The sequence below is a fragment of the Chionomys nivalis genome, chromosome 19, assembly GCF_950005125.1.
Source record: "Chionomys nivalis chromosome 19, mChiNiv1.1, whole genome shotgun sequence".
Taxonomy (NCBI): domain Eukaryota; kingdom Metazoa; phylum Chordata; class Mammalia; order Rodentia; family Cricetidae; genus Chionomys; species Chionomys nivalis.
This window is the reverse complement of record NC_080104.1, coordinates 57,820,147-57,847,310: the sequence shown is the minus strand read 5'-3', so window position 1 is coordinate 57,847,310 and position 27,164 is coordinate 57,820,147. Positions and strand designations below refer to the sequence as shown.

General features: G+C 43.3%; 1 protein-coding gene across 1 annotated transcript in view; it reads right to left on the bottom strand.

The window, feature by feature from the left end:
• Window positions 1-27,164, bottom strand: part of Btbd9 (BTB domain containing 9) — a 365,934-nt gene that overhangs the window by 105,723 nt on the left and 233,047 nt on the right. The window contains exon 7 of the mRNA XM_057794462.1: window positions 24,318-24,427. Within this exon, the coding sequence (XP_057650445.1) occupies window positions 24,318-24,427 (110 nt within the window). The remainder of the gene's footprint in view (window positions 1-24,317; window positions 24,428-27,164) is intronic.

Below are 27,164 nucleotides of genomic sequence, written 5' to 3'. Positions count from 1 at the left end.
AGCATGTTCCCTGACATACAGACAGCACCGGCATACACTGAACAGCACAGACTGAACATGCACAGTCCATGGGGCTCGGAAACATGCAGCAAGCTGGGAGATCAACACAAACAAGCTGAGAAGCTCCGTGATGGCCCCAGCCGCTGTAACTCCTCACCAGCCTCACACTGTCTAGACTCGTCCACACTCAAACAGCAGCTGCAGCGATGGGCCCATTCTCTAGGATCATAAGATGAGCCACCATACTGCAGGCTAGCATTTTCCCTCAACCATGAAGAGGACGGTTCTCAACTGAACGGACCATATGGTTAGAGTTCTAAGGAAGAGCCCTGTCTGCCATTCGGTCATGTCTCTCCTCTAAAGAGGGCAACATGGAAATAGTTTCACACGGGGCTGGGAGATGGTTCAGTTGGTAAAGTGCTGGAGGTACAAACCTAAGGACTCAGCACAATCTCTAGCACCCATGAAAAAGCTAGCTGTGGTAGCGTGCTGCGGGCAGAAAGAGGTGGATCCCTGGAGCTTACCAGGTAGCCAAGCAGGCTCAAAGTTCAGTGAGAGGTCCTGCCCCCCAAAATAAGGCAAGCAATCACAAATATCCACACTGACATATGGCACCCACATGTGTACACATACATAGCTGCACAGCATTACACACAATACAAAGCCATGTACAAACACACACATGAAGGAATGTAAATCTCTGCCCTCCCCATTTATATAAACAGGTTTCACATGTTCACAGAAAACATGTAAATGAAGAAAAACACACTTCATGTGTCCAGTAACTAGGAACTGTACATACATCTTCAAGCTCCTTAGTTTGGTCTTTCCTATGTATTACCATAGCTTGAACTCACGCTCCAAATTTCACCTGCCCTGGAACCCATATGCCGAGGCTCTCAAATAGGTCCTTTAAAGATGGGACTAAGATAAAATGATGAACCTCATCACACATGGCCAGTGTCCTTGTGAGAAAGGAAGAGATACCGTGGAAGTGACCAGACAGGCCGGGCGGTGGTGGCACACGCCTTTAATCCCAGCACTCGGGAGGCAGAGGCAGGCGGATCTCTGTGATTTCGAGACCAGCCTGGTCTACAAGAGCTAGTTCCAGGATAGGCTCCAAAACCACAGAGAAACCCTGTCTCAAAAAAGGAAAAAAAAAAAAAAGTGACCAGACAGATGAAAAGGCCGAGAAAAGACACAGGGAAAGATGGCCACCTTCATGCTCAAGAAGAGGATTGTAGTTTGCCGACACTACAGTCTGAACTTCTGATCTCCAGAACTGTGAGGAACTGCAGTTCTGTTGGCCACCCTCTTGCTCCATGTTATTTCTATGGCTGTCTTAACAAATGTACAGGTGCACATGTTAAGATGTATATTTTAATTTTATAATATAAGCATCACTCTTGCTATAAAGGGGGTACCTTCTTCTACTTCACATTATATTGTGGGTATTTTCCTGCACTACAAATGACTTTACAGAAATTCTGACATATGAGTGTGGCATAACTCATTCCATTATGTCTTTACTATGGTTCAATGTGTAGCCCTTCCCTTACTAGGTTACAGTAAATAATTTGCACTGAACATTTCTACAGAGGAAACGTTTCTTTGGGGTAAAGTACTAACAGTAGAAATAGGAGACCATGGTTTCACTGGGTAATTTTATGTCAACCTCACACAAGCTAGAATCACTTGGGAAGAGGGACTCTGAATTGAGACACTGCCTCCATCAGATTGGTCTGTGGGGCCAAATGCCTTTAATCCCACCACTCAGAAATCAGAAGTGGGTGGATCTCTCTGAGATCGAGGTCTACAGTCTAGTCTACAAAGTGAGTTGTAGGACAGACAGGGCTGTTACACAAAGTAACTCTGTCTCAAAACAAACAAACAAACAAACAAGCAAAAGGACAAAAAAAGGAGGAGGAAGGAGGAGAGATGAGGGAGGAGGAGGAAGGAGGAGAGATGAGGGAAGAGGAGGAAGGAGGAGAGATGAGGGAGGAGGAGGGAGGAGGAGGAAGGAGGAGAGATGAGGAGGAGGGAGGAGGAGAGATGAGGGAGGAGGAGGAAGGAGGAGGAAGGAGGAGAGATGAGGGGGGAGGAGGAGGGAGGAGGAGAGATGAGGGAGGAGGAGGGAGGAGGAGAGATGAGGGAGGAGGAGGAAGGAGGAGAGATGAGGGAGGAGGATGAAGAAGATGAAGACGAAGAAGATGAAGACAAAGACAATGACAATGAAGAATGAAAACAAGGACGACAAAGAAGAGGAAGAAGAAGAAGAAAGCAGACAAGAGATCAATTCAGCAGGAAACAACCTCCATACCCTCCCATGGCTTCAGCTTCTGCCTCCAGATTTCTGTCCTGTTTGAGTTCCTGATCTTACTTCCTTCAATGATGGCCCGGGATAAAGAACTGCAAGCCAAAATAAACACATTCCTCCTAAAATTTTGTTTGTTTTTAAGCAATGGTGATTGATTACAGTTGAAACCCTAACTAGGCAGAACTTGGTACCAGGTTCACAGGGTATTGCTGTAATGAACTTGACCATGGTGTTGGGAGGATGGTGGAGTTGTTTAGAACTTTAGGCTGCAAGAGTCGCTGGGTGCTCAGAGCGTCCGAGCTGCTGTGGGAACCTAGAAGATAATGCTAAGAGCAGTGCAGATGACGGAGGACGTGGCTGGTGCAGGTTCAGAAGGAAGCCTGAAGACTTGCACAGGGCTGTCTGGGTGCGTTGAATTAAGAGTTCATCGTTCTAGACAGGGGGTGGTGGTGCAGGCCTTTAATCCCAGCATTTGGGAGGCAGAAGCAGGTGGATCTCTGTGAAATAAAGGCCAGTCTGATTTACAGAGTGAGTTCCAGGACAGCCAGGGCTACACAGAGAAAAGGGGAGGGAGGAAGGGAAGGAGGAAGGGAGGGAGGGAGGGAGGGAGGGAGGGAGGGAGGGAAACAAAAAGAAAGAAAGAAAAAGAGTTTTTGCTGTACTTGCAGAGGCTGTGGGTCTGGTTTATAGTATCCACATCTGGCAGGTTTAGTTTATAGCACCCACATCTGGCAGATCGCAACTACCTGTAACTTCAGTTTCAAGGGATCTGATGCCCTCTTCTGAACCCACATTCACACAAAAATTTATACATAATTATTAAAAATTAAAATCTTTAAGGGGGCAAGAAGCAAAAAAGATATTCAGTTCTAATGATAACTAGAATGAATCAAAGTTAAAACAGAAATATTTTATTTTACTGAATGCACTCCTACATTGCTTGTACTTGCAGTTTCCCCAGCCCTGTCTGCTGAAGGGCTCTTCTTTCACATTCCATATCCTTGGCATGGTGATCAATAAACCAAGACTCACTTCAAATGTAGAAGGACAAGGGCATCCAAAGAGAGCAAATGACCATGGTGTTGTTATCACATTTGCTTACGCGTGTTATCCCTCTTTATCACCCATACACCTATGTTAAAAATAATGGCACAGAAATAAAAGGAAGGAGAACAATCTGGTACCCCCATAAGTCCTCTCTGATCCTGAAACCAAAGGTAGACAGTACAAGAGCACTCCTTTCCCTAGTGCATACACTTGGCACAGAGGTCAAGAGTCAACTGTCTGTACACATGTGGGTTCCTCTCTAGGCTCTTCATTCTCTTAGTGAGTATGTTCCTTCTCCTCTCCCCATCTTGCCCATGACTGCTTCTCCTTCCTACAAGTCTACTCCTGCACCAACAGCGAGCGTCCTTTAGTATGCAGCACTAACTCTAGACACAGTGGGACAGTCCTCATTCATTCATTTTCTTTTCTTACTTCAGTGTCTGACCTAACAACCTTTTAATTTCACATAAGACCTTTGGAATGTGTGAGCTTTCAGCCTCCCCAAAGCTCCAAAACCCACCAGAGAGCATCTACAATCCACGGGAGTCTATCCTACTTCACTGTATCACACCTACATCGTGTCCTCACCAGTGCATCTGCAAATGCTCTGGTTTATGACATAACCACTTTCACACAGAAACATGTTACCAGCACATGCTGAGCCCTGGTGACTCTCCTGAGCTTCTTCTGACTTCCCTTCTGCTCTATAAGGTCTGGCCTGGTCCATGTCCTGCACCCGGGGCTCTTCTAACCTCATGCCCTCAGCACAGGCTGCGGCTCCTCTTCAGTTCACTGTTCCTGCTCCACCTGCTTCCTGTGCTGTTGCCTGCCCAGTTTAAGTCATTCTCCTCTATTAGCATATGTGATCCTCCCAGGCAGAAACTACACCTGTGTCTCCTTTCCCGAGAGTCTAAAATAATACTTGGCAGACTCTTAATAAGTGTCTACTTAATGTCAAGTGGTTTCCATAGTTCAACAGTTAAGTTTCACTGACAGAAATAGTCTTCATATCCAGTTTGAGGAATTGGTCTGAGAAGGAACAGTCCCCTGGTATGCCACAGTGGAAACTTATCGGCGCCATCCTAGCAAACTACATTCATTAAAGCCCCAAGGTCGCCCCCCCGCGTCCACCCCCCCCCCCGAAGCCTGATGGCAGCTCCTAGTCACACTCTCATCTTCATATGCTCATGAACTTCCCCAGGACCGGATCTGTGTTTCTGTGTCAGAGGACACATTTTTCTTTCTTTCTTTCTTTCTTTCTTTCTTTCTTTCTTTCTTTCTTTCTTTCTTTCTTTTTTTTTTTTTGGTTTTTCGAGACAGGGTTTCTCTGTAGCTTGAGGACACATTTTTCTAAACAAAGTTATGAAGCACACAAGTTATTATATATCCCTAGTTTAATGGACGCAAAGACCATTTGTGGCCTGATTTCCAACTGTTTGCTTTTCCTAAAAATGTACACATTTCAAACACTGTTACAATCTCAGAGCACTTTTAAATGAGCCACAGCCACAGTCCACCTACTCTACTGCCTGCAGCCAGCTCCTTGGAGGAAAATACATGTTACCTACTTTTTGTTTTGTTTTGTGAAACACAGTTTCTCTGTGTATTTCTCTGTGTAGCCTTCTCTGTCCTGGAACTCTCAATCTGTAGACAAGGCTGGCCTCCATCTCAAAGAAGAGATCTGCCTGCTTCTGCCTCCCAAGAGCTGGGATTAAAGGTATGTGCCACCACTGCTGGGTTTTATGCTACCTACCTTTTATTCCTAGATAAATTAGCATGTTATGCTCAATAAAATGTATTCCATTCAAGATCTAACTCAAAACACCAGGGCTGGGGAGAGATGGCTCAGTGGTTAAGAGCACTGACTGCTCTTCCAAGGGTCCTGAGTTCAATTCCCAGCAACCACATGGTGGCTCACAACTATCTGTAATGAGATCTGGTACCCTCTTCTGGCCTGCAGGAATACATGTGGGTAGAACACTGTATACATAATAAATAAATAAACATTTCATTAAAAAAATCATTTATCCTTCCCAAAGCCATTATCTTACCGGAAAGAAAATGTGTTGAGCGTCCTTCACTTCTCAGCTAAACACCTACCCTTTCACAGTCTGTCTGTCATTCCCCAACCTGAGAGTTTCTACTGTTGTCAAGGTGTCTACCATACACCTTTAGTCAGATGGCAGACAGCCTGTAGGAGGAGGCTGTTGTGTGGCTTCTGTGCCACTCATCTGTTCTCAGCTCCTTGCCTAGCCCGTGTCTGAACCTTGCCAACTGTAGCTCTCAAACTCCCTTTACCAGCCTAACTTCTGGTTCTACCAATAGAAGAAGTTGGATAGACTCATAAGAGAAAGCTATTTAAAAAGTAAAAGAGAAATGCAAATGGCCCTTAACATATGTGGAGGTGGGAAGCGCGGTTCTCTCAGTGGTAATGCGAAGAGCAGCAGATGAACACAATGTCAGTGCCCCGTTTATAGATCACAGACCAGGGGTGGTAGCAGGGAGGCATGAGGGTCCCAGAGCTTCAGCAGCAGCCCTGTACTTTTGGCTTACTCAGGGCAACCAACCGCTTACTAGGAACTGCAACACAGAGCCACTGGTCTTCCTGGCCCTGTGCTGGCAGATGCAGAGGTAATCATAGGTCTAAAGCCAACGGGAGAGCTCTGCTCCATGATTTAAACAGTTTAAAGATACCTGAATTCAGAACCTGGCTCCACGCTCTAGTTGGTACCTCTCAAGGAGCACGAAGAGAGGACAGCCAATGATGAGGAAGGAGAGGGGCTTAGGGCAGCACACATCTTCCTAAGCACCAGAAGGTCTTGAGAAGGGAGCCCAAGCTCTTGGAATGCTGAACACCACTCTAACACCAGCTCATGTTTACTGCTCCCCCAGGTCTTCTAAAAGCTAGCCTATTCATCTGGAAGACTCACAAGAGAAAGCAGTTTAAAAAAATAAAAAGATGCAAATGGCCCTTAAACATATAAAAAGAGGCTCAATTTTTCTCATAAGAGAAATACACTTAAAACTGCAATGAGATCTATCTCTTACCTAAACCAGTGAAACCCAAAAAGTGTGACAATGTGCTCCACTGGTACAGCTATAGGGGAGCAGTCTACACAACACCAGTGAGAGTTTGCACACAGCATCTTCTCTAGAAAGGTGAACCTGAGGGCATTTAGCAAAACTCCATGTATATTCCTTTTGGATTGTGAAAGCCATTTGGTAGGACTCTGTCCTACAAAATGTACAAGGTAATCAAAACCATTTGTAGTACCAAGACTGAAAAATAATATAAAGGGTTCATCAACAAAGAACTCATTCAACAAACTCAGTTCATCTACACAAAGTATGAGTTATAAAAATAAATGAACAGTATGTTTCTCCATCTTAGCTATAGCATAAGCATGAAGTAATATGAACTGGAGTTCCCAGAAAAAAAAGCTATACATGTATTAAAGATTTTACAAGGCTGACTGGCTGATCAGAACTTCCTGACTATGGACAGCTGAAATGTAGATTCAGAGCAAAAATGATCTTGGGCAACCTTTGCTCCCTTTATAGTTACTTGTTGTCTGTGTCTAATCTACTATCTGGTCAACTCTCAGGCGAAACCTTTGGAATGTGTTAGCAGACCACTAGCTTTTACTGGCACCAAATCCAAGCACACCATCAGATAACATCTGAAACCTACAGCAGTTTTACCTGCTTTGCTGAGACCCATCTCCACTGTTCTCAATGTATCTGGCATGCACTTTATGACTTTTGTTGCATAGCTGTAAGTAGTTCATGTGACCAAGTTTATGTTGGCACATTTTACTAAGGGCACAGTTACTCGAGTCTCACTCAGAATATACTGTCCTACTCTATTTGAGCCAAGAGCTGTGCTGTGTTGCATTTTAAAGTCAAATATGGGCCAAAGGATGATCCATGCTCACTTGAAATGTTGCCTTGCCCTTTGCGCCCACATATTTGCGCTGGCTCTTTCAGTGGTACTATGCGTTCTTTCTGGTGCTCAGGCCCTCCCCTCTTTTGCAGGTCATGGTCGCTGGTTGATTCTGAACTGGCTGTTGGCTACCTTCTTACTGTTCTCAGAGCATTTGGTCTAAACATTTATACCTAGCATTCAGCCCTTTTCTGCTGCCTTCCCCCATGTCTAGTTCTGTGGCTCTTATTGAAACCTTGCTTCTTTTAATTTAGAAGTTCTACAGCTGCCTGAACATAAAGACTCTGATAGGGGGAGGAGACAGGGGAAACTCCTCAGGTCATGCAATGGTTTCAATGACAGTCTGTGATAATATATCAAATTGCTTCCAACCCCAAAGTATGATAAGTTGTCATAGGCTATCATATGTAGGGTACATACATAGGGTATCCACCCAGTGTGGCAATGGTCTGTCCTGTCCCTTTAAGAGACCAGCCCCGTCCACTCACTCCCCCCATCTGCTGAGGCAGGCAGGTCTTCCTTCCTGCTTGCAGTCAGAGTCTCTTCTTTTCCATCTCCCTCTTGAAGAGGCAGCTTCTGTCTCTCCCTTCTCCTCCTTACCCACTTGTTTCTCTCTCTCTCTGCTCTTCTCCTTTCTTCCCTAGTCCCTCAATAACCCACTAAATAAATATCCAACCTCACTCTGCATGGTGTGCCTATCTGTCTCTGTCTCTCACCTGCTGGGGCTATGGATTCCTGCCTGGGACTCACTGCCCCTCGTGGCCCACTGCAACCACTAGGGGAACTATGCCATCCTTGCCTGGGTCTGGCTGCTCTCGGGACCTGCTGCCCGCTGCCCGCAACCACTTCAGGGACTTGCAGCATAGTCTCGGGACCCACAGCATTTTCCTTTTACCATTACATTGGTGCTGTGACTAGGCCAAGCTCTCCACATTCCCTCTGGCCGGCGGGTGGGCCGGCTAAGGACGTGTGGAACCCTGGGCTTGGGAATCAGGCTTTTTCACAACAGCTCTCCATTCCATCTGCCTGAGTGAAATTTCTACGCACACCACTGGCTTCAATTACTGAGTTTTCCCCCATTTTTGGTCAGCTTAACAGTTTCTCTGAACCTGAGGAATTGACTGTTGAGCTCCCGGCAATCTTCTGGTGTTCCTAGAAATGGGGGGGGGGGGGATGGACTACCCAACTATGGCCCTAATGGCTATAGTTGAGCCCTCTGCTGACATTCATTTCTGGGTTGCTTCCCTTAGCTGAAAATGTGACTGGATAACCTGGAGTCAGTCCTCCCACACCAGCATTGCACATGCTGTACAGTCTATTCAGCTGGGGGCCCAGAGTCCCTCAGATTTATTTTTTTTGCCTTTTTTTCTTTTTTTTTCTTTTGGATCACTCATCAGTGGTCCTCACTGTGGCTCTCTGGCTTCCAAGTCGCCCCGACTGTAGTCAGTTAGGCTTTAGCACCCCACCTGTAGGCAGAGGACACTCTCCTACAAGCCCTGCGGTGTTTGCTGATGAAGAGGGGAGACGTCCCCTTATAGGCCTTGTTGTGTTGCTGTTTTCGCAGTTTAGCAAGCCATCCAAGACCATCAATCCAGCCTCCCACCTGGGATGCCTTTAAGAGGCCCTAAAACCCCAGGCCTTAAAGCCCTACTTACAAATTCCGACACTTGTCCATCTTTATTCAAATGGCCTCCTTACAATTTAGATAACAATTTAAAGGAGCTGCCTTATGGCACCTTTGATCCTGATATTCTACAGGAGCTTTCTAACTACTGTCAGTGCACAGGCAAATGGAAGAAGCTTCCTCAAACTGTCCCTATCATCACTACTGCTGCCAACAAGATTGGTCGGATCCACAAGGTGGCTGGTTTGACTTTCAGCCTTTTTCTGTCCGCTGCAGCTTTTGGCATGGAGGCTCAGCGACAGGGCGGATCATGTCTCTAGGTCTCTCTTATTATTAAGTTTAAAATCCCAGCAGCTTAGAAATCGTGACTGCTGCCATTTTGACTGACGTCAGGTGACCTTGCCACCATCCTGGCTGAGGTCAGGTGATTTCACTGCCATCTTGGCTGAGAGCCAGGACAGGTGACCAAGTTCCACCACCTTTACTGAGGTATACCCTGCCTGGTCCTCCAGTTTACTTATGTTTTTTGTCTCTAAATTCCTCTTGATGACTCGGTTACTTTTATATTTTGTGCAGTGGCATGCCTTTGGTAGGGCCCACCAAGAGCATCCACTTCGCCCAATTCCTGTTCACTCTGTATGTGTGTTCATACATGTAACTCAAATGCATCTATGTTTACTGTTAAATGTTGTAATTGCTCATTACATCTCATTTCAGACTACAAAGCAGTAAGTCTCATGTTTTAAATTGGCATGTACTTTTAAGTCTCTTACAAAAAAATACTATATATGTAATCCAACTATGATCTGAAATATTTTAAGCTGTTCTCTACTATTGTCAGTTCTGCTGTTAACCATCTACTGCAAGTGGTTTTTTCCTCTTTCTGTCTTTTTATGAGTGTAAATCTTACTTGTCAAGTTGAGAGCCAGTATAGTCAAGCTTGGACCCAGCTCTCAAAGCTGATTATATACTATAGTTATACCTGATAAACAGCCCTCAACCACTCAGAGATCTGGGGAATATGGCATTTAAATATTTAATTATTAAAAGACTTTTTTATAACAAAAAGAGACAGGTTGGCTCTTAGCAGCACTCTACTTCCTCCAAAGAAGACAGAAGACAAATGGGCACAGAACAACATCCATCACAATTTGCTTCAACTACCAAGCACTGACCACTGGGCAAAACTGCATTTCATCTAAACTGAAGGTCTCTAGATGTGGACAGAATCACTGGAATCAACAGCTTAGCTGCTCAGGTCAAGGTAGGCTTGTCTTACTACAGATTTCTTAGCTCACAGGATCTTCTGGAGCCTGGCAGGCCCTCCACTAAACAGTAAAAGGCAAATATGACCTTGAGTGACCAGGGAGGACCCTGAGGATTAGCTCTAGGTGCCAAACAATTAAGTTCTCTGTCATTTTTTAAATCAGTAATTCAAGTAAATTTCACCCTTCTCAAAGATCTCTGATGAAGTTTGACAGCTGAGATTTTTGTCAGTTTAAAAGACAACCTCACCAAACAAATTTCAATAAAATATAAGACCTGCAAGTTATAAAGGTGTGAAGACAAAGACAAGTTATCAAATTTCTCTCTCACATTGCCTTTCAAAGTCTTAGAGATACTTTTCATTGTACAAAAAAATCTGTCACAGTCATTCTGACATAAATATGCTACTGTTTATATAATGCGTATGTCTAAAACTTCTCTTTTTACAAACCCAAAGAATTCTTGTGAGTTCCAGAGAGCCAAATTGAAGAATCCACCTTAAACAAGTCAGATACACCTCTCTCAATTCTCTGGTCCTAAAATTTTTTTTCCCTTCACTTTGTCCTCTGTTCTGCCAATACCTTAAACAGGATAAGAGACACCAGACATTTCCATACCACAAACACCAGACAAAAGCAAAGAGATCAGCTATGCTAGGATATGACCAGCACCCAGCCTTCTCAGGTTCCCCTCCCCAAAGATGATGCCCACAAATAAGCAGGAAGCAGTATTGAGAATCTGCTGCCCCAATTCCTTTAACCTGTGGTGTCTAACTTCCTGCCTTTTTATTACAAAAAAGAAATGTGAATGTAATGATCTGTCCTGTCCCTTTAAGAGACAAGCCATGCCCACTCCCTCCCCACTTCCACCAAGGCAAGCTGACCTTCAGCTTCCCGCCTGAGTCCCTCCCTTTTCTGTCTCTGTCCCAGAGAAGTAGCTGCTACAGCTCCTCTCCTTCCCCTTTCTCTCTCTCTCTCTCTCCCCCACTAAATAAATATCCAATATCACTCTTCATAGTGTGCCTATCTGTCTGTCTCTCATCTGGCATGTGGCTCCCTGCCTGGGACCAGCCACCTTCGGAGACCTGTGGTGTGGTCTTAAGGCATGCCCATCTGTCTGTCTCTCCTCACGGGACTGGCTGCCCTGTCAGTCTCTCACTCACCATGCAGCTCCCTGCCTGGGGCTCACTGCCCCTCAAGGCCCACTGCAGCCACTTGAGGAACCGCGCTGTCCCTGCCTGGGACTGGCTGCTGTTAGGACCCACTGCCTGCTGCAACTTCGGGGACCTGCAGCATGGTCTTGGGACCCGCTGCCCGCTGCAGCCACTTGAGGATCTGCAGAATTTTACTTTTACCATTTCAAGTCCCTCACATTCCTCATACAGGATAAACATGAGACACAGTGAGAGGGGTAACTTTGGAGTAAGACTATTCCCATTAATGCAGCATATATCTGATCCAAAACACACATCCTACCAGCTATAATAGAAGGCTACAGGTTTTAAGAAAGAAAAAAATCTATGGGGAACTGAAACTTGAAGGAAAAAGTGTCTGGTAGTAAAGCTAGCCTTATGGTAGACAATTCTGGACATTTAATCTACATTTTTTTTTAATGGCAAACAACTGATATTGATGCAAAAAAAACTGTACATTTAACTAAAAGTCCTAGGCAATAAAACTAAGGATTAGAAATGGGCAGATTAAAGAATTTTAAAACATGTGAGAAATGATGATGCTATCTTACAAAATATGAAAGAGAATTTTAGAAACTGTCACAAAAAAGATGGTTAAAAACAAGAAGTTAAAGTTTTTGAAGCGCGCCTCTCTCTCTCTCTCTCTCTCTCTCTCTCTCTCTCTCTCTCTCTCTCTCTCTCTCTGCACACTGACTTCCCAGGCCTGTGCACGCCCCCTTTAATAAACTCCTAAGTGGGTTTGCTTCTTGTTCCGTGTTTCCTTTTCACGCTTGTCAGGTAATTTCAGTCCTCATGACAGCTCTTGAGTTTACAAAATGTTTTTTTTTCCTGTTAGATGTTAATCTGTGTTAATTTAGAGGGTTTTACTTAAGACTGACAACTATAAGAAAAACTTTTAGAGATCTTAACTTACTGCCCTTTATAAACCTGAATCATCACTTCTTTTTAAATCGTTTTAACTTTTAATATAAAGTTTATATCACCTTGGTCTATCAGTGTGGTGCTTCTGACCACTACCTGTGGATAAATGTCATATGATATGTTTTCATGATAAAACTCCTGCCAAGAAAGGATGTAATTAAGGAAGCAAGCATTCATGTGAATGCACTCCATACTCTTTTCTGTTCATACTGTTAACAGGAATTTCAAATATCCTCTTCTTAGGCTTGGTCACCTGTCCCCACATGCTAACAAAAGATAGAAATAATGCCATAGGGCAAGAAAGAGAAGGTACTCAGTGTACCTACACTGAGGAATTGACAACAAGGCCCAGCAACCTCAAGGCCATTTTGAGGGTACAGACAAGAGCTCTAAATTTAAACAGAAGCTGGGTGTAGTGGCGCACACCTTTAATCCCAGCACTTGAGAGGTAGAGGCAGAGGGATCTCTGTGAGTTTCAGGCCAGCCTGGTCTACACAGTGAGTCCTAGGACAGCCAGTAGTACATAGTTAGCTGTCTCAAACAAAAAACAAAATAAACAAATAAATGTAAATAGAACAAAATAATACAAAAACCACCAGATAAGAGGTGTGAGAGACATACAATTTAACAATCTCAGTCAAGTTTTTTTTTTAAGTTTTTATTTATTTTATATACATGTATACGTGTGAGAGTGTGCACATGAACCACAGAGCAATCGTGAAGGTCAGAGGACAACTTGCGGGAGTTAGTGCTATCCTTCTGCATGTGGGTCCTAGGGATAGAATCTGGACCACCAAGCTTTACTGACTGAGAAATCTTGCTGGCTCATGTTTTTTGGGGGGTGAGGGACTGGGCCTCCTTATGTAGCTCTGACTGACCTTTAACTCAGAGATCCACTTACCTTTGCCTCCTGAGGACTTAAGTCCTATAGTATTTGAGGAGACAAGCTGTTGCCGGGAGATGACTGCTGCTGTCTTCAAATGAAGGATTATTTGTTTTAGGTGGCCATCTTGTGCTTAGATTCCACAGTGACTGAAGATTTAGGACAATCACTCATTTGAGCCTTCAGTTTTGAAGAGGGTTTGAAATGGGTTAGATGGATGGATACTTTTGAGTGACTAACACGGTTGTACACAGACAGGCACAGAATGAGGCAGAGATGTCAGACTTCTGCCCTGCCATCTGTCTCTTGCCTTGTGGGCTCCAAGAAGTAAATGCTCTTTAACAAGGGATATTTCTGAGTGCCTGTTAAATCTTTATCAAGTTTGCAAGTAAAAGCAAAATAATTTCCCTAGGATTCTCAACATTTTCTGGCTATGTTTCAGATGCAGTTACTTGAGTTTTCATTGATAACATAAAGATTAATTTTATTAAGAAAAAAATGTTTTTAAATTTTATAAAAACAGAAACTACAAAGCATGAAAATAAGATATAAAAATTATAGTTATGGACTATATATTTTGATAAAGGAGGTTAAAGGAAAAGGCAATTCTTTTAAGAAAGAATTTTATCTACTGAAACAAGACCTTTGTCCTAAAGTCAAAGGTTTTCCAAAAATAGAAAAGGTGAAGCCAAAATTAGAAGGCTAGCATATATTGTAAGATTTGTGACAGGTAAAAGAGAGAGAGAATGTGTAAATGATTAAGTTCACTATAATGAAAAGTTATTAAAAATTCTTTTGAGTCCACATTAGATGCAGATTACATGTAATATCTAACTTTCTGCTCACAACAGTAAGCTTTGCATCAGCAGAACAGCAATGGAAAGGCTCCGAGAACAAGGACTCTGTGCTTTGCCCCTTATGCCTGTAGAGCCGGGACATAAATGAGTCAATAATAGTTTTGCATCGTTTCCCACTGAAGTTTACTCTTACAAAAAGGCAATACATTAGCAGTAGGAAAAAACAACTGTTAGAAGAAATTATTTCTACTTGGGGCATTCCTGATTAATCATGCAGTGACTGCGCTTCTTATCTTAATGGACAGATATTAAAGTTTGTCAAGTTTGGCCCATTATACAGAGTTTTTCATAGCTCCTATGATCTTCAAACCTCTACACTGACAAGTGATTGTCAAAACTGACTCGAGTTTTTGACTCTCTTAGCTAAAGACACTTCTATTAATTTCACTAAATTTAAGATCCATCTCTTTTAGAAACCCAATTATTTTCTAATAAAATAGGTATCCTGAAAAAATGGGAGAAGTACCATATAATATATCTCTGATAAAGGGAGACATTATACACCAAGGACTTTAAAAATTGATAACTAAGCTGTAGAGGTCCATAAGAGTAAAACAGGTCCATCTTGAGGAAAGGTCAGACAGTTCAGACCTATTCTTGCTCCTTCAAGGCTAAATAAGGCGCCTGACAAGGTACAGCTATTGGATGCCTTACTCTTCAAAGGCCAGTCAACAGGATGTTTTGACTTAGGGTGTGGCTACTTGATGTTTGGGGTATTAAGGAGGTAATTATATTTGTTTGCTCTTTGTATCTTGATAACGAAGTCTTTTTCCTTCTCCCTTGTGATTGGGGAATGTAAGAACTCTGAGTAATAAACTAGGGGCTGTTCACAGTACTTACTGGATGCCCTTCTGACTCTGTCTTCTGTTTCTCATCTATTTCTTTTCCTTAATCCTCACTCCAAGTATGGACGGACAAGCCTGCTGGATTGGACACTTAGCCAGTATGGCAATGCATACTGGTAATTCAAGCTCCTGAGAGGTACAGGCAAGAGGATCAGTAGTTCAAGGTCATTCTTAGCCACTAAGTGAGGTCCAAGCTAGCCTCCGATACTTGAGACAGGTCTCAAACAAAAAATAAAAATAAAGACAAAATGTACAAAAATACCAACTAAGAAGGAAAAAATATAGTCCTTCTACAGTGAGTGCCCAAGAGATGAATAACTTAATTACTAAGAGTTAAAACCAACACTTCCTCAATATCACATCCAGAACCCCACCTCCACTCTCAGTCTCAATGAAAAGGACTTCATACTCCCTGGCTGGCTTATCTACTTTTTTATTGCTGTGACAAGATACCTTGGATCAAGGAACTTATAAAAGAGAGAGTTTCTTGGGGTTCATGTTTCCAAAGGGTTAGAGTGTATGATCATCAAGACAGGGCATGGCAGACAGGCAGACAGGCAGGCATGGTGCTGAAGCAGTAGCTGAGCGCTCCCAGCCCTGTCCATAAGCATGAGGCAGAGAGGGCACTAACGGGGAATGCTTTTGGGTTTTGGATCTTCAAAGCCCACCTCCACTGGCACACCAACTCCAACAAGGCCACACATCCTAATCTTTCCCAAACAGTTCCAATAATTGGGGGTCAAGCACCCAAATGTATGTGCCTATGGGTCCACTCTCATCCAAAGTGCCGCACCAACTGTACTACAAAAGTTGCAGAGATCAACTCTTAAATTTTACTTCTTACCAAGAGGTCAACTTCTTCTGAGAACCCTTCCGCAGGGACTTCAAAAGCATTGCATGATCCTCACCCTCCAATACATCTACAGCTGAGTGCTCCAAGTAACTGAACTCAAACCTCTGCAAGGGCTGCAGATGGATTAGCAATTAAGAACATGAGAAGCACAATGTGGAGACTGGATTTCATATCTTAGTACTTGTGTAACAAAACAGGCACCATTAAACACATGAAACTCTGGGGGTGCTAACAACCTCTTCTGGACGCTGTGACACCCACACAGGTGCATACACTCACAGATAGGCATAAGTAAATAAATCTTTAAAAAAACCCTCTGACAGTATTTCTACTAAGCTTGTATTTTTTGCATTGTATTCCTTAATTTTTTTATGGTTAGGTATTTTAAAAAATTATATGAGCTACTTGGAATTTTTCTTGATATGATTTCTCAATTATAGAAAACAATCTGTTATTATGGTCTCACATTAACCATGTTTTTGTTATGACTGCTTATTCCTAAGACTTCCTCTCTATGTGAACCATACCACTGTATTAAGAAGCTCAAACTTATGCCAGGCATGGGGGCACATGCTTTTAATCTCAGCCCTCAGGAGGCAGAGGCAGGTGGATCTCTGTGAGTTGGAGGGCCAACCTGGTCTACAGAGTGACTTCCAGGCCAGCCTGGATCTCAAAGTAAGTTCCATACCAGCCAGAGCTACACAGAGAAACCCTTTCTTGAAAACAACAACAAAGTGCAAACTTCTTAACTATCTTCACAGAAGAATTCCTCAATATTAGTGTGATATTGGGCAGGGGGTTAGAATCCCTCAGTATTAAGTGTGATACACGCGGGAGGGAGGGGGGTGGTGTTTAGAATCCTTCGGTATTAGTGTGATATTGGTGGACTGGAAGCCCTCAGTATTAGTATAATATTGGAGAGGGGTGAAGAATCTCTCAGTAGTAGTGTGATATGGGGGGGGCAGTGTTAGAGTGCAGAGACCTATTTTATTCTTACAACATAACCCATTTTTGATGTACCTGTTTTAAATTCAAATTCCTATGACGTAAGATGGCCTTCTGTATTTCAGCCAATGGCTTAGCAGAATAAGGCCAGGCAGGAAACCTGAACAGAGATATAGAGACAGAATAGGCAGAGCCAAGCAGACGCCAGACAAGGAAACAAGATATGTAGAAAATGAGGTAACACCACGGCCACGTGGAAAACATAGACTAACTGAAATAGATTAATGTAGATGTAAGAGCTAGCTAGAAATATGTCATCAGCCAAACAGTGTTGTAATTAATATAGTTTCTGTGTGATTATTAGGGTCTGAGCAGCCAGAAAACAAAAGTGCAGTCTCCATCTACAAATGACAACCTATGTCAGGCAACAACTGCAGCACAATTAATAAAAACCCAGAGGCAGAAACTAAGGTTCAATCAGAAGGTCAGAAAAGCAACACAGCCAGCCACTGGCTCTTACCTCTACCTCAGTCTGAAATGGTGATCCTGTCTCCAGGAATCTCAGAATGAGACTGAGCCTCCCCTCTAGGGCGAAGATTAAAGGTATGCACCACTACTGTCACCCGGTTTCTCAAGCAAATTTGTGTGGCTACTGGGATTAAAGGTATGTGTCACCACTGTCTGGTCTGTAAGGCTGATCAGTATGGCTGTTTTACTTTGAACTTCAGGCAAGCTTCATTTATTAAAATACAAATGAAATATCACTATACTCCTAGAGCCCAAAATAAAACATATTAATTGGGTACAACCAACTGGATTGCTTCGTTGCCACTGACACTAAATATGTTAAGATATCTTCGGAATATAGTCTCATTCACTAGTTCTGATGGACAACAAAGAGGGATGACAACTGTCTGTATTGTTATAGGGACTTCTGGGCATTCCCTTCAGGGGTACGCCAGACCTGGAATTAGGGTTTTTGTTTTGTGACCTGCTACTTCTAGAAATTTTCAGAGCTGGAAGCATCCTCCATGCTGGGTAGCTTTCACAGTGCCTGATGCTGCTCTGTAGACTGTTGTGGGAATAAAGGTATCAGCAGTCTTCCCCAGATGTGAACGCTGTGAATCTACAATGCCAACGGGGCAAGGAAAGATGTATCCACTGGTACAACAGTAACAAGACTATTATGGGCAACAGACACTCACTCTCACTGATTAGATTTCTGGCCCACTCAGTAAGAGGGAACCCATCCCTGGAACTGTAAACCCAGTCAAAAACCAATGACCAAGGTAACCTTAAGTGTTAGGGAAGAACCCACAACCGCTATTTAGCTAAACTGATGGAACAGCAATCTGTCTTCTAAATATGTGTTTATTTCTTGAAACAAGGTCATTCTCAGCCTAAATCAGAGAAACCCTTTTGCAGTGAGAGGAGGTGAATACAGAAACCCATGACTCCACAAAATACTGAGACTAAAGGATGCTTGAGGGTGCAGTTCTAAACACGATTATTTGTACCACTCCTCTTTAGGTCCAGGAATATTACAGAAAAGGGAGAAGGAATAACCTAAGAGCCAGAAGACAGGGAGAAGGGCTGCAAAATGTCACCTACTAATCACTGCATAGCCGAGCAGTCATGAACTTACAGCAGCTGCCCGTAATGGCATTCGCCTACAAATTGAAAGCAGAGTCCACAGTAATAGATGGACCTAACTGTATACTGAAATGCTAAGCCACACTGAGCAGTTTCAATTAACTTTAAGATAGGATTTCTTATACATTCTGAGTGAGATATACCCTAGGACATAAAAAATGACTGTAAAAAAGTTACACTATTTTTAGTAATGACATGGTCCATGACAGCATTGGTACTGCTACTCTAAGACAATTTTATATTAATAGAGACAGAGTATATGAATTATTGTGCTGTATCACTGGTAGCTGAGGTTGAAAAGGAGATGGAAGACAAAAAGACCAAAGTAAATTTGAATCGAAGTTCCAGGATGTGCTAATGGCACATTTTACCTGTTAAATAAGACTATGAGCATCCATTTCCTACTTCTGCAAACAGAAGGGGCCAGAAACAGGAATAAAGGTAGTAACAAGCACCATCTATTGTGCAAATTTGCAAGTGTCACCTCTCTCTAAAGAAAACGAGGGTTTCTTGAAGAAATGACTGGTTCCAAATCAAGGGTGGGAAGGTAACAAGATGAACCCAGTGTTGTGTCATGCGAGAATCAAACAGACACTCAGAAATGCTGAGCCATAGCGGCAGCTCCCAAGGACCAATCAAAGATGCAATTGTTTGCCAGGCGGTGGTGGCGCACGCCTTTAATCCCAGCACTCGGGAGGCAGAGGCAGGCGGATCTCTGTGAGTTCGAGACCAGCCTGGTCTACAAGAGCTAGTTCCAGGACAGGCTCCAAAACCACAGAGAAACCCTGTCTCGAAAAACCAAAAAAAAAAAAAAAAATAAGCAATTGTTTGAAGATCAATGATAACTGATGATTAAAAGCTATATGGCTAGAAAGATGGCTCAGCAGCTAAAGTACTTGCAGTGCTGTCATGAGGACCTGAGATTAGAGCCTCAGCGCCCACGTAAAAAGCTGGCTATGACAGGGCACACCTGTAACCCACATATGGATGCAGAGACAAGGGATCCTCAGCACTTGCTGGGCAGCCAGTCAAGCCAATCCTTGAGCTGCAGCTTCAGCGAGAGACCTACCTCAAAAACTAAGGTGGAGAGCCACAAAGGAAGACATGCAGCAATTGGCCTCTAACCTATATACCACAAGCACCTACACATGTACACATATATGCACATATCACAACAACAGAAATGTTACCAACATGCAAACATGTGTAACATTTCCTTTAGAAATCCCAAAAATCTACTATGTGTTTGTCTGTCTGGTTTTTTTTTTGTTGTTGTTTTTTCCTGAGACAGGGTTTCTCTGTAGCTTTAGAGTCTGTCCTGGAACTCACTCTGTCGACTAGGCTGGCATCATACTTACAGGGATCTGCCTGTCTCTGCCTCCTGAATTCTGGGATTAAAGGTGTGAGCCGCCACTGTCCGGCTCCAAATCTATTTCTTTGGTCACACTTGGAGGATGTTAGAGAGCCACTTCTTCAATTTGAAAACTGGGACAGAAAGGAAAACAATGTAACATTCACCCTACTTTTCCTGGGAAAGTTACATCTCAGGATTCTCAAACCAAGCTTTAGAGAAATGTTTTCTTTCTAGCTATTAAAAAAGACAGACTTGGAATAGCATTCTATATTCCTAAATCACTAAGCAGCAGATTTGAGAAATAGTCATCAATAGATGGAAATACCCAAAGGGGAGACAATCTGAATGTCTACGTGTTTCCTGATGCTGTAGCACACACAACATTAACTATGGAGCAGTTACCTAAAAACAATAGTAAAATCTGACTTGGATTCTAATTGCTATGCCATAAGGAATGCAATGGGTGAGCATGCCTTGGGGCTCAGTGACCAAAATTTAGGCCATCAGTGACACTGTAGACAAAAATCTGTTTTCTTCAACCAATAAACTCTTACTAGAGAAGGAGTGAGCAAGTCTGGGAGAGTGCAGGTAAGGAGCCTTATCAGGTTACTAGGGAGGGGTGCTGGGAACGGAAGCCAAGGTTTCCTTCCCTTTAAAAATTCTGATTTGAATAACTTACAAAATACAAACTTTCTCACTGCAGACTTTGAAACTATTAGGTGACATTTCAATACAGGCTGACCTATTAATATCTTAAGAAATTACTATTCAAATTTGAGGAATTATAATGGCATTATAATACTAAATAAAAATTTACTTTTAAAAATATATAATGAAATATTTACAGGTGAAATGATAAGACACTTATGATTGACTTCAAATTAATCTAGTGGTGAAGCTGGAGAGATGGCTCAGTGTTTAAGAGGACTGGATGCTCTTGCAGAGGACTCAGCACCCCACTGTGGTGTACAACTCTATAACTCCAGTTTCAGTGGATCTGACTTCCTCTACTCACCTCTTTGGGCACCAGGTAGACATATGCACATAGACACACATTCAGACAAGATAAGCATACACATAAGAGTAATAGTGACCTGGTGGGGAGGAAGTTACAGACAGACAAAACTAAGTGGTTGTGTGTTGTTCTCAAAGACAGCTGGTAGGGACTATGAGTGAGTAACTGATGGGGGACTCCCCTCTGTATGCTGTGAACATGTTTTATTACTATCAGTTAATAAGGAAGCTGCTTTGGCCCATGGCAGAGCAGAATATAGCAAGGAGGGAAATCTAAGCAGAGATAGAGGAGGAAAGAAGGCAGAGTGAGAGAGATGTCATGTAGCTGCTGAAGGAGAAGGACATCAAAACCTTACCGGAAAGCCACAACCTCATGGCAATACACAGATTAATAGAAATGGGTTAATTTAAGATATAAGAGCTAGTTAGGGAGCTACCTGAGCCACTGGCCAGTGTTGTAATTAATATAGTTTTGTGTGATTATTCAGGTCTGTGTGGCCAGGAACAAAAAGAGATCTCTGTTTACAAGATACTAGTATGATACTCAATCTTTCAATGGCTGTAAATAATCAGACCTCAGCAAACACATACAAAGATCACAAAGTAGAGCACTGAGCAAACACCACACTTGGGAGGTCAGGAATGTGTAAGACAGGAGTTGCTTCGGTGCCTCACTGGTGCCATGCTAGGGCCTCTTGCAACTCTTTCTAACACAGAGAGGAGACAGTCACCACAGGCCCGCTTTGCCAGGAGAGGATGCATTCGGGGAAGATGCACAAGCAGCCATCAATCAAGTGTGACAGGCAAGAGCAGCAGCGAGGTGGTGGTAGGACCAGCTAGGGCACATTCCCAGGGACAGGGAAGCTGGCCAAGTTGCAGGCTTTCCTGCTAAGTTGTACAAGTGAAGCAGCATGGTGAGGGGAAGGTACAGGCCATGGTGCCACACACCTACAATCCCAGCATGTGAGAAACACACAGTGGATTATGAGTTTGAGGGTCGACAAAACCAAACTAAACCAAACCAAATAGAAAACAACCTTCCCAAGCACACACACACACACACACACACACACACTTCATGGTACCATTCCATGTTTTTTGGTTTTTTTTTTTTATTTTTTTTATTTTTCGAGACAGGGTTTCTCTGTAGCTTTTTGGTTCCTGTCCTGGAACTAGCTCTTGTAGACCAGGCTGGCCTCAAACTCACAGAGATCCGCCTGCCTCTGCCTCCCGAGTGCTGGGATTAAAGGCGTGCGCCACCACCGCCCGGCCACATTCCATGTTTTAACACTAAAATCTGATTATAAAAACCACAAATGACTTAGTCATTTTGAAGGTCTATAGAATAATTAGAAGACCCTGAGCTGTTGAAGGAAGACTGAGAACTGAGAAAGAATCTATGAATCTAGACATAACAGGAGGCCTTGACACTCCATTAGATATGCACAGTATTTCTGCTGTCTTCCTTTCTCTCCAGTCATGACAATATCGAGCTTAGTGAGTGGCTCTCAAGGAGGTTTCATCTAAAAGACCCACCTCTTGGTACATCTATCTGCCTGTGCCCGGGCAGTGTCCACTCCGTTCTTGGAGGTCCCAGCAGAATTGCTAGCTAAGGGCTATGTGCTGCTGAAATGCATCTGACATAATCAACATGCACATCTGTCCAGGACTACTTTAAACACCTCTGTAAGCTAAGCAAAGCTGCAATGTCAGACTCAGGGTAAAGAGAGCACCATGCTCCTCCCCACCAACACCACCTCCCTTCTGCCTAGTCTGGGCAGCTCTCAACTATAGAGATGGCCCTCAGGAGGTCCAGAGTGCATGCCACGGCAGGTCATCTGCTGGTGAGTTCACATGTATACCTGTCTACTGGCGCCGCTGCTGCTCCTGCATGGCTGAGGGACGATGGCAGGTGTGGCACTGCAGTGATCTTCGCAGTCACACTTGTATGCCACATTGAAAGGGGCTTGAAGAAGTGTCCTATCAGACATCAAAACAACTTCCTGCGTTTGCAGTCCTCTCCCATCATCTGATGAGCCTGCGACTATTACAGCCTTGGACAGTCTGACTGCATCAGCTTCCACTAAACACGCAAGAAAGCATGTCTTACCATAACCGATACCAAGTTTTGTACAGGCTTTTCTACCAGATGGGCCTGTTTCTTAGGTAATTACAGTATCAACAATTGTGTTCTTCCTCCAGTATGAAGGGGACCAATTTACATGGATACAACATGTTTAAGAATGCAGACCTTGGGCCTGAAATGATGTCACACAGGTTGTGAATCTGAAAGCTCTTGGTCTCCTCAGATCTTCCTCAGCAAGGCCTCTCCTGACTGCACACAATGAGGCCTAAAGTCTTCAGGGGACCTAGGAAGCCTGTACCCACAAATCTACATACCCAACAGAATTAGAAGACAATGCCACCACTGAGTGCTTCAAATTTATTAATTTTCAAATGACTTGAAAGTCACAAAAACAGCACTACTAATTTTTTTAAAATTATATTAACAGTAAAGTGAAAAATAATTATTTTGGTTGAGCTCTAAAAATCCTCTTCTCAATGGAAAATTCCCAGTCTTGATATTTCTGCACATTGTGAGGGCAAGAGCAGACACAGGGAATTTCAGGCTCCAGCCATGCAAACGTCACTGCCTGTGTATGAGTTTGTAATCCTTTGTTAGTCACTGCCGTGCTGAAGACTACGTTAATGTCGATCTGTGTCCCAACATGGACAAGAGAACAGAGTTCTCTTCTAAAGACACAGAACTCTATTTTAGGTAAGGCTAGACAAAAGCATGCTCTGCCCCCAACATGCTGTGAGTTATTTCTCAAAGAAAGCTACAGCAAAAGCACAAATTCAAGGATCTCACAAGCCTATGTATGCAGGAGGTGAGGAACTACCCAAGGGCACGGAGTAAGTTGTTTGGAAAGAACATATCACTCTTGACATCAGCAAGGCCAAGAGCAGGGATGGGCTAAGCAATGACTAAAACAAAGCCTGCCCCCACCCCCAAACTAACCCAGAATTTAAAATCTCCTTGGGAGAAAGTAGCCAGGCAGCTCCCACCCAGTAACTTGACTTCCTCAGCCATAGTTCAGCATTGCGGTCTTACTCAAATTATAGACTGCAGCGTTCTCGAGGGTAATTTGGCTAAGAAGAGCAAATGTGGAATTGACATGTCTAGGAAAACATTCCCCCAGCTACACATACCATTCATATCAAATCAAAGCCAACACGCCTTCGTAGCCCTGGAAACTATGACCATCAGATCAATACTAGACATTCTCCCCAGTCTCAACTATATTAAATATAGAAAGGCCTTTGCCTGGCTATCAAGAGCATTTTCTACTCTGCAAATCTGGACAACTCCCTAAACGCTTCCAATCCTAGCTGTACTGTAATACTCATATTTGTTTTTCCTTTCCTTTACTGGGTTTATTATTTTGAATTCTTCTACAAATAAAGCCTCTGTCACTCAGCCATACGACATTTAAAAATCAACTCAAGTCCTTAATCAGATCTGATTAAGATGATTAGACTAAGAAAATTCTGAAGGCAAAGTATCTAAGCATATATGCAAAAATATCATGTAATACTTACCTATTAGGCCTTTTTCCAGAGTGAAGGTTTTGTTTGTAAACATACATTCAAAAGCCACAATGTGGAAAATCTTGTTCACTGTGTTGTGAGTTCCAACTATTCGGATATACCTGAGGGTGAAAAGAAAGCACACGTGTTAGAATGAGCTCTGCCACACCCACACCAGGCTAGGCAGGTAAGGCACATCGCACCACAGAGTAGAGGGAACTTTGAGAGTTCTTAAGTCAACCTCCTTGGCTGGCTCATAGCCATGCCGTTTCACTAATTAAGAAAACCTTGGCTCTGACTTACCTAGAAATCACACCAGGTACTATTTAGTTCAACCCTTGTATGTCACAGAGCAAATATAAATCCACAAGACATTTACTCTGGAGAATAACAACCAGCTTCTACCTTGACTCATGACTAGGAGTCTCTCTGGGTATAAGTGCAAAACTATAAGCAAAATCAAATGTTTTCAGCTCCAAGAGCATCCATCCATTGCAGGCAGATGCATGAAATCAATACTGCTTCCCTGTTCGGAAGGAAACATGCAAATAACCTACTGAAAACCACTATGGAAGGAAGTCTTCTCTTTAGGTGCTGCTCCCAAGTCCCTCTAGGAAGTCAGCCCCCCACCTGACTGCTGGGGAGCCTTCTCTGTAGAGAGGACCCAGCCCGCTCTGCAGCTCCCTCTGGGCCCCACGGCTCTGCCATCTGCACATGGTGTGGAGTTTCACCGGGCAGGTCTGGAGTGTCTTGGCCTCTTCACCCTATCCATTTCTCCAGAGGCTTCATCACCGACAAACAAGCACTAAACCTTGGAGCCACTTGCCCCCTTAGCTCTAAAAGGACGGCAGTTCACAGGTTAGTGAGTACATAGTCTTCTGGGTGTCACACAATACCATAGGGAATGTACTCCATGTTATTGCACTAGAATTCAAAGGAAGAACCACGAAAAATAACTAGATTAACTAACAATTCTCGTTCTTCCAAATTATGAACTATGTACTGAGAGAACAGATTTCAATGAGGAAATGACAGGCTGGGCAAGGCTTTAGTAATACCCTCCCTCTGCACACAGAACAACCTTCGATTTAGATGATATAATTTTACTTCTATGTTAATCGCTGTCCACTAATTCTGTAATTTCCTAATGTTTCTCATCACTCTGAATTAACTGCATAATGTAAAAGACTATTTGAAGCATTCACATTAAGGAGACTGTATTTAGGGGTTTCGCATTATGGGCGATCTTCCTCTGTTTCTTCCAGCCTGAGCCTCATGGCATTCCCTGTGCACCTCATTTAGCCATCTGCTCCTTGACACAAGCCGATCACTCATCTTCATAACCCATATTTTAATGGGATTTCCTGGACTAGCTATTCAGAATGCCTGGACTTAGTGCAGGGAGAGTCGTCCTTCCCTTGCTGAGACCTGGCTCCTACCAGAACCCTGCAGGCACCAGGAAGGTTTCTCTGACTTCTTCAGCCTCAATGCAGACAAACAGAGCTTTCTTTTGTTTTTGGTGGAGAGTTCATTTAAATTAGATTCTTAATGGTCTGAGTAGCAGTACAAATTGTGTTGTCTTTTACTTTAGACAGTTAAAGTCTCCCTGGGTGCTTTCTGGAAGGGAAGGGGTGTACTAAATCTGGCACCTTGGCCCGAATCTAATTGTGGTCATTTCCTGTAACCACAGGAACTCAACTAGCATTGCACTTTCAACCGCACATGGCCAAGGCAGCCTAAGTGCTGCTGTCTGCAACCTCAGCGCAGGCAGTTTGATACAATCTGATGAGATCCTATTCTCAAGGTTAAGTTACCCAAGAAGAAGGAGCTCTCCTACTGTGCACGGTACAAGAGCCAGGAGATGACTAACAGGGCCTTTCCCCTTGGCAGTGCCTAAAGCAGATGCTGATCGGCCTCCCTTCCCTTTTTAAACATGGAATCAAGCTTTCAAGTTCAGATAATTGTCATTTTGCAATTATCTGATGTAAATGGCAAGGACAGACAAAACAATTCAATCTTGCCTTCCCTTGCCACACGGTTATAAGCAACTGGGGACAAACAGTTGTAGTGGAATACATTTTACAACTTTAATGACAATGTTTGTGACAATAAAGAAAATACTAGATACGAGAAGAACACTCTTATGTCTCCAGGTCAAAGCCCCACATGAATGAAAACAGTGTTATCTCCACCCATAATCCTGAGGTCAAATGAGCCATTCATCACCGTACATCACACCATAACAAGCCCTGTCACCCTGGCTCACATGCTTTCTAAGCCTGCACCATTACAGCATAACTTACAGCAATGGCTTCAAGTCCTTACCCAAACCCACACTTCAGAAATGGAATGTGGTTTTTAAACAAAGAAATCCAGCCCACAAATCACAATCCCAGAGAACCTAGACAGCAATGAGGACCCTAAAAGAAACTTACATAGATCTAATCTACATGGGAAGTAGAAAAAGACAAAATCTCCTGAGTAAATTGAGAGCATGGGGACCTTAGGAGAGGGTTGAAGGGGAGGGGATAGGTATGGAGGGGAGCAGAAAAAAATGTAGAACTCAATAAAAAATTTAAAAAGAAAAAAGAAAGAAATGGAACACCAAAAGAAACAAGCCAGAAGGAGCCAGGCCCCTCCTTCCTGCACAGAAGACAGCAACTAGAATCAGCATGGGTGTCAGTAAAGGGCCAGGCTTCAGTGAGTGCTGACAGCCTGGGGAGGCCTTTCTTTCTTGGAGACCCTCTTACGCAAGGACTGAGGAGGCTCACAAGCACCTACCCTGATCACAACCACAGTTCCTCACTAGAGCTCAGAATGCAGACCCCACAGTGGAGGAGAAGTTCTAACTGAAAACCC